This window comes from Scomber scombrus, chromosome 6 (assembly GCF_963691925.1).
Source record: "Scomber scombrus chromosome 6, fScoSco1.1, whole genome shotgun sequence".
In the NCBI taxonomy this organism is placed as follows: Eukaryota; Metazoa; Chordata; class Actinopteri; order Scombriformes; family Scombridae; genus Scomber; species Scomber scombrus.
The window spans coordinates 27,014,433-27,027,411 of record NC_084975.1 but is presented as its reverse complement, the minus strand read 5'-3'; the positions used below and the strand labels follow the sequence as shown (position 1 = coordinate 27,027,411).

Here is a 12,979-nt window from a genome sequence, read left to right as displayed (position 1 = left end):
ATGCAGGGCTCATTATAGTTGATATTGTTCATTAGTGGTACAAATTCGATTTGCACAAATTGAATTTGCAATTATTTGAATGACCAAAACCAATTAACTAGTGAACGTGGGATTTAAGTTAATAATAAGCAGACGGTTTCAGTTTTCATCACCTCTGAACAATGTATCAAACAGTAAGACTATGGGAAAAGTTAATCGAAGAATGTGAAATGATCTACATATTTACATCAGAAATTAGTAATTTTTTTTAACAAAATACTTTGAAAGTCATTAAACACTGACAACACTTTTAAAGAGTGCTGGTGAGCAAAGCCAGTGACAAAGTGCACTTGAGAAAAAGTACTTAAAATGGTAAAATAAATAATTGGGACTGTCCATCTTCCTCCATTACAATATTGAACAGGATACGTCCTCTTGTCTTTGTCTGAATCTATAAACACTGCGCCATTGATTCGCTTGCCATGAGCCACAACAACAGACGTATTATCCTCCTGCAGATATTGGTGAGTAGGCAATTTTGCTCTTGTTGCTGGGCTGTTTTATTGTAGTAGCCTCCGCAGTGTCTCCAGGCAGCCTTTATCTGTCATATTGGCAATGTTTTCCTGGCCAACAGTATTGAAGATCTGTACTATTATATCCAGAGTATGTGCACTGACTGTACACACTGTGGGTCGCATCAAAAGTGATGTGATCTGTAATAGTGGAGAAAAAAATACCTGCTCTCTTCTTCAGTATGTTGAAGAGTAACAATTGGACGTGTTACACTTAATGTACTTTGTGACTTTGCTGCATCCCTGAGGTTTTATATGGGTTGGAATATATTGACACGACACTTACCAGAATTTACATGCATAATTATTCATGGGGATTAGTGTTCAAGAAATTATAATGTAAAAATAATGAGCTTAGTAAGTGATCTTATCAAACCTACTTCAATATGCTTCTAGACAAATTATTAATAATTAAAACTGCGCTGGCAGATTATTTTGCTGGTGTCTGACTTTTTTTTCATGGTAACAAGGCATTTTCTTCAATGAAATGAAACTGTCTAACAGGTTTCTTGTTAAGTTCTTATCCCTTTTGTTGAGCTGGGGAAAAAAAGTCTTAAAGTTGTCATTGTATTTACCTGATAGGGGCAGTGTGGTTTCGTTGTGTCCACCAGGACTTTGGTGGGTTGAGGTATCGACACCACAGCTCCCAGTCGAAACCCTGAGCAGACAGTGGGTACTCTTCGATCTCGAAGGTGTCGTATTTGATGTTGTCAAAAGAGGGAGATACCACCCGTGTCCGGTCCTCCTTTATTCGCTGAAGAATAGGTTCTGCCCTGTAGGACGAGACGGCACAGACAAAACGAGTTTAAGCAAAGACAACATATGAATCCACTGGTTAGTGGTACATTATTGGCTCCTGGGCTCAATGCCTAGGATAATGCCTATAAATCATTATAATCTTAAGGTACATGCTACAAAATAATATACCATTTCAACCAGAAACTACCTCAACTAAACCTGATTCCATTAGTTAAAACAAGACCTTGACAGCCATTGAAAACTATGACATATATGGCGCTTTTCCACTATACAGTTCTAGCACTACTTGGCTCGACACGGTTCCAGGAACGACGTTTTCCATTACAAAAAAGTACCTACTCAACGTGGGCGGGGTCATCATAGCACGGCTCCACGAAACTGCCGTGACTTCATTTTATACGCGACACAAAACACATAAACAATGGGGGACATTGAGGCAGTGGTGTAATTGCTGCTGTGTGTGGCTTTTTGTCACAAAGCAAGACAAGAGTAAACATACTCTCTTTTTAGCTCTTGCATTCATTAGGTGGTTGGATACATGTCACATGATACAAATACTAATATTGCTTAATGTCTGCTGACTTAAAACTGCACCAGTCAATACAGTATGTCTTATACTGTCTTATGTACCCTAACCCATAAGATACCCCTAACCCTATCCCTAACCATGTATGTACAATACAGTATGTATTATATATATATATACATACTGTATTGACTGGTATAGTACATAATGGTATGGTACGTGGTACATACATTGTCAATACTGTATTGACAATGGATCAAAAGTAGCACCCAGTTTTGCAGTTGTCCTCAGATCGATGGGGCTTGTTAGTGTCTTTTAGTTCATTGTTTTGTTTCTCGACCAGGCAAAATCAGTTCTTATCAACCTCTCTTCCAGCCACAGCAGAAAGCTGTTTTCAGCACCACTTAACCACTTTACATGATCAAAGCTGTAAGACTGACAAAGTTAGGGACCAGCTGGTGAACATACATAGTGGAGCATTTAACAGATAACAAGTCAAGATATTTGTGTTGTGTTTACTGGATGTGTAAATAGGTCATTTTTTTGCTAACACATTAAATGCTGGGAATATGGTCACTGTGCATCTGTCAGCTCTCCTTAACAACTACTCAACAACTCCAATGCAACTTTAATTCAAGACACAGAGTGCAAACAGAGTGCACACATTTAATTCTTAAGACCTCTGCATTTTGACTATATTTAAATGGATACAACAGTAAAACTTGAACAATCTCAGAGTGCAATAACTGTATTCCTGTTTCTATTAAATATTGATGGCTGTTGTAATACAGAAATGCTAATTAAAGAAACAATAGCAAGACAAAAGGGAATCAAAAATGCCAAGAGCACAATCACCTGAATAAAACAATGTAGCAAACAGTAGGGAGTGAAATAAGAAAGCAAAGGGGACTGTCAGTCCAGGCTGGAAGTAAGGAAATAAGTCGGCGGTCCTGACTAGATTAGGAAGGTGTGGAGTGAGGATGGAGCTGAATCAAAGACCGAAGGAGTGGTGGACAGTGTTCCTTGGGGAAGCTAGAGTAGGATCAGTTTGCAAAGTGTGCTAGCGAAGTGTAAAGTCCTGGAGAGATCGTACTGCACCCCACTTAGAATCGTAAGCCATTCCCAAGGTTCTGAATTTAGTCTAAGAAGAACTGGTTGAAGTGGATGTATTCAATGCTACTTTAGGGCAAGATTGACTGCAGCCATAGAGAGTTGAGAGGGCCTACAGAGACTCCAGATGGAAAGCCAGAGCCTGGACTACCAACTAAGCACAGCCCTTGATCAGGTAATACAGGATTCAGTGAATGCTCAATACCAAAAACCTGCTGGGCTGTGGCTGTGGTGATGGCCTTGCTTGTCAGATGGCTTTTAAGATTCACACGGGGCTTGTTAACAGTCTGGGCAGTAATCGCAAGGGTGCTGTCCATACAGATGTTTTACCGAAGGCGGGTGAGCCGAAGGAGAGGAACACTTCATTCAAAGAGATTGAAGCAGATGGGCAGATGGAGATTAAACCACGAATAACACCTACACAAAGAGACTTTGGACTTTAGTTCTGGGTGTGGGTGTTCAAAACATGTGCTTTAGAGTTACTTCATCTGCTGTCATAGTCCCGAAACTGTTTTGAGTCATCCTCTGATTTTTAGTACAACGGGAATGCAAGGTTCCTTGGGAGGTTTTGAGATGTAGAGGATTAAAGCTTTCATGTTAGATATACAGTAAGGTTATCTTTTATTGGTCAAAATAACACACTTAATGAAATCTGATTAACATCCTATCACAAAGGGGTTTTCAGATACAGACTTATGATTCTGAGAACTCATTTCACTTGGGTTAATAAGGTTCTGTCTGTTGGGGCTTTATAGAAAGCAATGATTTTGTTGAGAAAGGTATATAGTTGAGTCATACTTAGTTTTAATGTACATAATTGATGTTTTCATTGCTGAAGGGAGATGTCCAAGAAGTCATTACACCCAAAAAATGCTGATAACAGCTTATTTTAATTTCACAATATTTATAATAATATATATGTTGTCATGTTTTTTATATGTTAGTTCTTTTTTAGGTCAGACAAAGGTTCAGGATTAGACAAACATTCTTAACTTGAAATGTTCTTATAGGTAATTCTCAGTGTTGTGTTATATATTTTGTGACATTTACAATGCAAAAAAAAAGCTCAAGGTCAGTCCTGAAATTTTCTTCAAATGACTAGTAAAACAAAAACTCTTTGTTCCTTGTCTGATGGAACCAAATAAAATCCAATGTCTGGTTAATGAGAACGATAAGAGAACTGACATCGTCGCACTCCGACGAAGACGACTATTCATCTGGTCCAAAATGATACTATTGATCTGGAAAAGACACGGGCGGGCGACGGGTGAGAGAAAAAATTAGAATCTTCACATTCTTAATCTTGTGGGACAAACTTCCAGAGGCTGTTGTTTAAATGCAAACTATCCTTGACTGTCCCATGGGAAAGAAACATAAACGAGGTACGGTGCCTCACAATCATTCATGTTTCATCAATTCAGCCCCCACAGAGGTATGCTATGGTAACATCACAAAGAGCCAACATCAGAGAGTAGGAGGGAGTCTTTTATCCTGCACACTGATTGTTCGTTAAGAGGTGAACCTCGCCTCTGGCTTACTTCTCTTAGTTCTATACACATAAACACTGGAGCTGTATGTTAATACATACAGTGAGCCCACCCGGAAAGCACAGAAATCCAGTTATTGGAGTGAAATTAAAATTGGGTAACAATCCAATTAGTGAGACCTCCACATCAAAGACGGCTCTACCAGTCAAGGTAAAGGTTGCAGTGTTCACACAGTGAGACTTCATGGCAACCTAGAGGAAAGTATTTTTCTCACAGTTGGATACTAAAACATGTTAGGTGCTCTGAAACACACTGTGGGAGATATCGGACTAGAGGAAGTGTAGCCTCGGTGAATGGCAATGATGTAATACCTACTAATGGCAAAAACAATAAAATATAATCATTCATGACAATAAGCTTTTTATTTTACTGATGTAATAACACATTTGTTTCAGTAGTTTCACTTTCTGTATTTGATGTTTTTTACGCAACTCTCCAGGAACGTGGCATCACAATAGTTCGCAGCATGGACACAGCTGCTATACCTTGAAGTCTGTCTGTTTTTATGGACATTACATGACGTACAGCTACATTATATGGACAATATACTGTATGTTGAACCCAAGCATTTCTATCATTTGTGCCCCATATATAGATTTTTTCTACTCCTTACACCAAAATTAATAGAATTTTTGTATTAATCAGAATAGCTTTAATCTGTAGTAATCTGTCTCCTAATTCCCATGTTGGAAACCACTGTTCCAGATGTCAGCACTAATCTATGGTCACTGTGCTTTGGCTAATGTTAACAATTCGTAATAATGCCAGCTTTTTTTTTCAAAAAACAATGATTATGTTGTTTGTGTCTGTGCTTGTTTACACTGTAGTTGCCATGTTGTCTACATGGATTAAGAGAGGCATAAGTCTTTATACATGGCTCCTATTTATGCAGATTCCCACGCATATTGAGATATACAATATACTTCATCATGTAATTATAGTATTTTAGATGTTCTCCATGTCCAAGGAAATGTATAGAGCAGCATACAGTACATACAGTAGGTGGTGATGATGAAACCCTTTTAATTACTTGTTTGCCTCAAAATAGCCAACATAGCAGATAATTGCAATGTATGGTAGAGACAATTATGTAGATCGAGCAGTCAGTGCTTTGTTGTTAATTATACAGCAATTTCTCAATTTCTACAAAAAAGAAAATGAGTGAGAGGTGGGCGGGATTCAAAGAACAAGACGGGAGAAGAAAAAACAAGAGGAAGCAGGAGTGAGAGGAAAGTGTTAGCAGAGGACGACAACGGAAAATGGAAATGGTAAACATGCATACAGTTTCACATTACTACATGTGAAATCATGTGTGTTACACAGAGTACTCAAGTTAAACCATGAGAAATTTAAACACCAATTCAAATGGCTAAAATGTGTGTGTGTGTGTGTGTGTCTGTCTGAAGAGAGAGGAGAAAGTAGACAAAAAAAGTGTTTATCTCCAGCTGAGCTCTTTTGTGTCTCTGCCAAGAATGATTTCATTAGTCATAGACCAATAGCCCCTCTGTGGTAATATGTGGGAGTTTTGTGTGGGTTCTCTCTGTGTGTGTAGAGGTGAGAGCGAGAGAAAGAGAGAGAGCTCGGGATGGAGTGGGTGGAGGAGTGGAAGGGGTTAAGAAGCTGGTAAGTGTCTCTTGTCTAATCTGGAACACAGCAGCAACAAATGTTATTTTGGATCCAATCCAGACATTGTAATGAAGCGTGTGTGTGTGTGTGTGTGTGTGTGTGTGTGTGTGTGTGTGTGTGTGTGTGTGTGTGTGTGTGATATTTTTGAAGCTGTCAGAATGATTAACAGGTACATGGTGCTGCTGTTGTATCAGTGTTTCAAAGAAGAGACCTTGAGGTGAGGAAGTATCTGCATCTCACAGAGAGAGACATTACAGTTTACTGACATTAAATTTCTTCTTGTGTCAACCTAGCTGTCTTGATATAACATGGTGCTGTTATGTGAACCCCATCTTTTAAAAGGTTAGGAGTTGAAGTTTGAATAAACATACATTTCCCCATCACGATGCAGATGAATTCAGGAGGAAGCTCAAAACTCTAATCTAATATCCTGAGCTGTCAGGGGGAAATATATTACTGTAGAGGAATATATAAAAATAAACTGGTAAATAAACTGTACACTTCAGTGGGACACATGTAGCCTAGCTTAGCTTGAACACTGGAAGCAGCTAAAGCTAGGGTAGGAAATTTACTTTTAGAAGCATTTTTTATTTTATCTGTTGAAATTCTCGTTCATATTCACATGTTTATCTTGTTAGCAAGCTACAGTAATCACCAGTGGTGGAAAGTAACTAAGTACAAAGCTAATACTGTAGTTAAGTGTAGTTTTGAGGGTTTTGTATTTAAATGTGAGTTAATTACTTTTCAGATGAAGATTTGACACAATGGATAATATAACAAGCTTTTAAAATACAACACATTGTTAAAGATGAAACCAGTGGTTTCTTACAAAAAGCAGTGTGTAGTCAGGCTCACATTTCAGATGTCTATGAGTTGTTAACAGCTCCACCAAATACTGATTTTTCCCTTTAAACTTCTCACATGGTTTCATTTCAATAAATGTTCAAATGATCCAATATTTCAGCAAAAAGCAAAGATTAGAGAAAAAGTCAAAAAACTGAAAAAAAAGCTTATTTCCTCTCCCATTAATCATCTCACCAGCCCTCACATGTATCTGCTGATTCTTTGGAAGGGCTCAACCACTAGATTAGGAATTAGATTGGACTAAACTATCCAACTGTATATAAAGTAGTGTAAACTAGCTCCACCTCCAGCAGCTCCAACAGTAACATGCTGCTCTAACACTGATGCTTCACTATTAATAATCTAATGATGTCATATATAATAATATATCAGTCAGAGGGACCAAACCACTACTTTTACTGTAATACTGCATACTACATCACTCATAATACTGCAGTACTTTTACTGTAATACTGCATACTACATCACTCATAATACTGCAGTACTTTTACTGTAATACTGCATACTACATCACTCATAATACTGCAGTACTTTTACGGTAATACTGCATACTACATCACTCATAATACTGCAGTACTTTTACTGTGATACTGCATACTACATCACTCATAATACTGCAGTACTTTTACTGTAATACTGCATACTACATCACTCATAATACTGCAGTACTTTTACTGTAATACTGCATACTACATCACTCATAATACTGCAGTACTTTTACGGTAATACTGCATACTACATCACTCATAATACTGCAGTACTTTTACTGTGATACTGCATACTACATCACTCATAATACTGCAGTACTTTTACTGTAATACTGCATACTACATCACTCATAATACTGCAGTACTTTTACGGTAATACTGCATACTACATCACTCATAATACTGCAGTACTTTTACTGTGATACTGCATACTACATCACTCATAATACTGCAGTACTTTTACTGTAATACTGCATACTACATCACTCATAATACTGCAGTACTTTTACGGTAATACTGCATACTACATCACTCATAATACTGCAGTACTTTTACTGTGATACTGCATACTACATCACTCATAATACTGCAGTACTTTTACTGTAATACTGCATACTACATCACTCATAATACTGCAGTACTTTTACTGTAATACTGCATACTACATCACTCATAATACTGCAGTACTTTTACTGTAATACTGCATACTACATCACTCATAATACTGCAGTACTTTTACTGTAATACTGCATACTACATCACTCATAATACTGCAGTACTTTTACTGTAATACTGCATACTACATCACTCATAATACTGCAGTACTTTTACTGTAATACTGCATACTACATCACTCATAATACTGCAGTACTTTTACTGTAATACTGCATACTACATCACTCATAATACTGCAGTACTTTTACTGTAATACTGCATTCTACATCACTCATAATACTGCAGTACTTTTACTGTAATACTGCATACTACATCAAACTTAAAATACTGTAATGCGATTTGTAATGCAGGACTTTTACTTATAATTGGGTACTTTTACTTAAAATCTTCTTGTACTTCTTCTCCCACCTGACTTTTTGAGACAACCGAAATCTGTCAGCTCCTGTATGAGATGAAACATTTCCTTGTCTTCCATCTTCTAAATATTCCTTTGCAAAATGAAAAAGAAAAATGTGATAGTGAAAATGTGAAAGCAGAAGAGCACACATTTTATATTCTCATGATATTGCCAGTTTTTTATGTAGTTGCAGATCAGCGGGGAACACCTACTAACCTAAAATCATATGACTCATTGCTGGTTTTTGCTTTTCGTGCCAATGCATTAAAATGAGATCTATGACAAATGAGAGGGGAAAAAATTGCTGCAGTGTAAACGAAAAAGCCATTTTCACATATGTCTGGAGACACATGTGGCACACAACAGGAGATTGTCCATGTCAGAAATGTTCTCATCTATTGGAAATGCTCTGTTTGGCTTAGGTGAGGGGTGCAAAAGTCAGGACATGATGCAAACACTATGCTGTGGTTGCGTATCGGCTTTTTTAATCTTTTCACCAGACATAAAACAGCTTTTATTTTTTGGCAGGGTAAAGTCTGTTTAATGTCTGGTCCTGCTAATTTGGACATTTGCATTCACACATACAGCTCCTCTAGATAATGTCTGGATAACTTCAAGGTTGCAGTGCCTGTGTGCAAGCGGGTACAGTCTCCAAAATGGTGGCTGAAATAGATTTGGCCCATTCTATTTCTTATAGGGACTGCAGGGTTGATTAAGCTAAATGAGTCACACTGTACTCTACAGTACACTGGGCTGTCCACTGTGATTTTAAACAGTAATTACTACAGCAACACAGTCAATTAATCAAAAATGAACACAGCCTGTCCAGTCGCTGTTCAACACAATGTCAACTTTGATGAAAGCAGCTGTTCTTGGCATTCAATGAATGTTGCTGCTTAGCAAGATGTTCATGTAGTGTTTTTGTCGAAGCTTCTTTTCTTCAGCTTCATGTGTGAAAAAAACAACACACACCTGAGCCCACTCCCAAGGCAAACAAGCTGAAAACAAATGGAACATAATAACAGCAGATGAGACCTGGACTTATTGTACAATCCTGGAGAATGAGCCATTAACTCATTCTGTTTTATTCCTAATTCTCTGAACAGCATTGTGCATCAATTGTATCTTTTCCTCTTTGGTGACAAGTAAAATCAAACACCTCAGGCAGTGTGTTGTTCTGGTTTTCTGTTGCTGGGACCACCAGATGCCACACATCACCAAAAAAAAAGCACTGTATGTGTATGTGACACAGATTTAAATGGATCAGCTGTAAAACGCATTACACTGGATTTCTCTTCTTCTAGAACAATTCCAGCATTCAGTTTATTTTCATAATTATGTCACCGTCCCAAATGCCTGCTGCTTTCAGTTCGCACTTCCTGGTTGGATTTGTTTAAATTTGCAGTAACAGATTTTTTGGTGAGCTGTCTTTATGTAGCTTAGTACTGCACACACTGCAGTTGTGTGTGGCACTCACTGGTCAACATGGCTTAATTCAATGTCAATCTTAAAAGTTATTATGGGTGCATAAAGACCGTTTTGCGTACATTTACCATTTTTCTATGGGATTTCTATTGTATTAACACATTGTTAGCATCACACCAAGCGAGGAATAATGTCCTCTCAGCCAGTTCAGTTTGAAATGTTGAAGTGTCATGTTGTGATTTATTTGAATGTTATATTTTAACAGTTAAAATGGTAATTGCTAAATGATGAGAAATAATAAAAGGTTTGTTTGTATTTAAGTTTATTAATACAAGTAACATTGTTATTTACCTGTAGGAGATTAAATGTGGTTCTGCCAAAGCTGATTATTGAGTCAATTTAAGGGCTTAGAGGGTAGATTTTTCTCAGTTAAGACAGGTTTGCAACTATCTTTGACCTTAGTTACACATTTAATACAGTTGCACTGTGTACATGAATCACCCTTTTTTTAGTGAATAAAAGTATGTCTCCTACCACCTTCCACGTCCTTCCTTAAAGGCTTCCTTACAAGGTTAATATTGGTTTAAACTGACAAATACATCACAAAAAGATCTGTGAGCTCTAAGTTTATGAAACTCTGATGGTAACAGCCATGAGAGATAATAGATTACAGACACAACTCATTTTAGTGCTTTAGTGCAGGCTGTTGTATCAATATTCAGTGTTGAAAGATAAAAATAGAGGTAAAAGTTGAGATCACCTTTACATGTTGTGTGTCAAAGTGGCAAAATGTGTCTTTTTATCAAGTCCAGATCTCATTATAATGATCAGATCTCCATTTCATACCTGGATAAAGAGTGTTTTTGCGATGCAGGTTGTTGCCCCGAGGAACGACAGTCAAATAGAATAAGAGCAGGACAGCAGGTTTAATTAGGCCTTCCTGGACCATGGCAACCTCAACTATTTAACAAAATCTCTCGAACACCTCTCCTTCTCTTTTTACACCAGGGAATCTAGAATTAAATCACTTCATTTCCAGCCATTCAGACAATCAACTTACTTCGTGACCCAAAATACTTTAAAATATGTCACAGCTGCCTCTGTGGATCTCTGCAGCTGAACATTTGCACATGTTTGAATGATGAGTTTAGAAGAAAATGGGTTACATCTACACCCATTCTTAATAGTCCTCAAAGAGAATGATCCCTTTATTAAATACATTGTGTTAAAATTGTTTGCCATGGATCACAGATAAACTGAAACTATGTAGTTTGTGTGTGAAACCAGAAAAATCAAGGCAGCCTTTGAAAGAAGATATCATGAAAAGAAAAGATAGACTGTTGGTGTGCATATGGAAAAGGTAAGCAGAAATCCATTTTCAGCCAGTTCACGATAGTTCGTAATTTATCTTTATTTTTAATCTTTAAAATCCTACCATCACTATGTGCATGGCTTCGTTCTTCGCTATGTTGACTGTTTTTATCAGTACAACAGGGGTATAAATTCACTGTGAGGAGTAACATAATCATTGCGGTAGGTGGGGTTAGTAGTGGAATTATGTGCGTGTTGTTTGGTGTATTTAGTGAGCATGCATGTTTGTGTTATTTGTCGCAAGCAGTCTTTGCAATACAAGCAGCTGTTAGCCACTAGTTAACGACACAGATGTGCTGCAAGGGGGGAAAAAAGTATGAGCAGGTTTTTACCATTGACTTAAATATGGAAGTCATGACAGCTTCCCAAAACCAAAGCCAAAAACTTTTTGATTGCCGCCTGGTGGCTGCCTGCAGTATAGGTCATATGTCCCACACCATGTCAGTGGATAGGACATGAGCCAAACTGAAAAAAAACGGGGTACTGGGTCGAATCAATTTTATATTTTAAGTAGTTTTTTTTTAATGTTCAAATACTCATTTGTCTGAAAAATGTGTTTTTGATCATATAAAAAGGGGATTTGACCTCATGACAGAGCTGTGAAACCTCTCTCAAACCTTGACGGCTGAGGGGATGTGTCAAAAATACAGGAAACAATGTGCTGTATTGTTTTATCAGTTTCTCATAAAAACTGTATTTCTCATATTTGTGTTGTTTGCAAGTAACTGCCAGAGTAAAAAATTGTTACACTATCATTGCCTATAAATATTAAGGCAACATCTCTCGTTTGTCTTGTATTATGTATCCACCCCCGACACCAAGCTGGCTGTAGACTTTGTGGAAACTGCGCTGTTGCTCACTCTGGTGCTTGCAAAGCTTGCCTCCACCACCCTTTCTGGAAGAGGCAGGGTCACAGCGCATCTCATATGTCTTGCATTAGGCCCACTCTGTATAGGGGTTTCACATTGCACTCCCTGTTTAAGCATCTTGGAGTGGAGCCACCAATGTTAAACAAAACTCTATTTCCATTTGTTGCAATAAATGGTTTGATCTATGACGTGTGTTCCTGACTGAATTAAATTTACTTGGATCAGCTTCATTTACTGGTGTAATTTTACTACTGTGAAATTAGTTGGACCAACCGACTTAAATTATGTTGGACCCAACAAGGTGAATCAACCCTAATAAATTATATTGACCGAACCCAAGTACATTAAGTTGGAACAATGGAATTGCTTACTGCTGAAAGAAAGCCATTTAATCTGTGGAAATACGTTCCATGATTTAACTAAGTTCATTCAATTTGTTACTTGTTTAGTGTGATTGACAGTTTTTTATGTTTCCATCTCTTAGCTAGAGGATGAAGCCCCAAGTAACAATAAACAACAAAGCAATAAACAACATCACAGGCTCCAGAATGTCTATGTGTTGGGGTCTTGGGATAATTTATTTCTATTTGTACTGCCCAGCAATATCGTAGCACAAGTGTCCTAATGAACCAACATCCATTCCACTCCATCACAGTCAGATGATCTCTTGGCAGGTCCTCAGTGTCATTCCCAGAGTCTCCCGATGGTCTGTTTGTAGCTCCTCCAGGCCCTCTCAATGTGTTGTGAGTTTGGCGGCCCGTTTCAGCTTTG

The 12,979-nt window shown here is 37.8% G+C and overlaps 1 protein-coding gene across 1 annotated transcript in view; it reads right to left on the bottom strand.

The window, feature by feature from the left end:
- The window catches only part of LOC133982056 (polypeptide N-acetylgalactosaminyltransferase 18-like), a 162,644-nt gene that overhangs the window by 50,938 nt on the left and 98,727 nt on the right, over positions 1-12,979 (bottom strand). Inside the window, exon 5 of the mRNA XM_062420957.1 lies at positions 1,127-1,324. Coding sequence (XP_062276941.1) covers positions 1,127-1,324 — 198 coding nt within the window. The remainder of the gene's footprint in view (positions 1-1,126; positions 1,325-12,979) is intronic.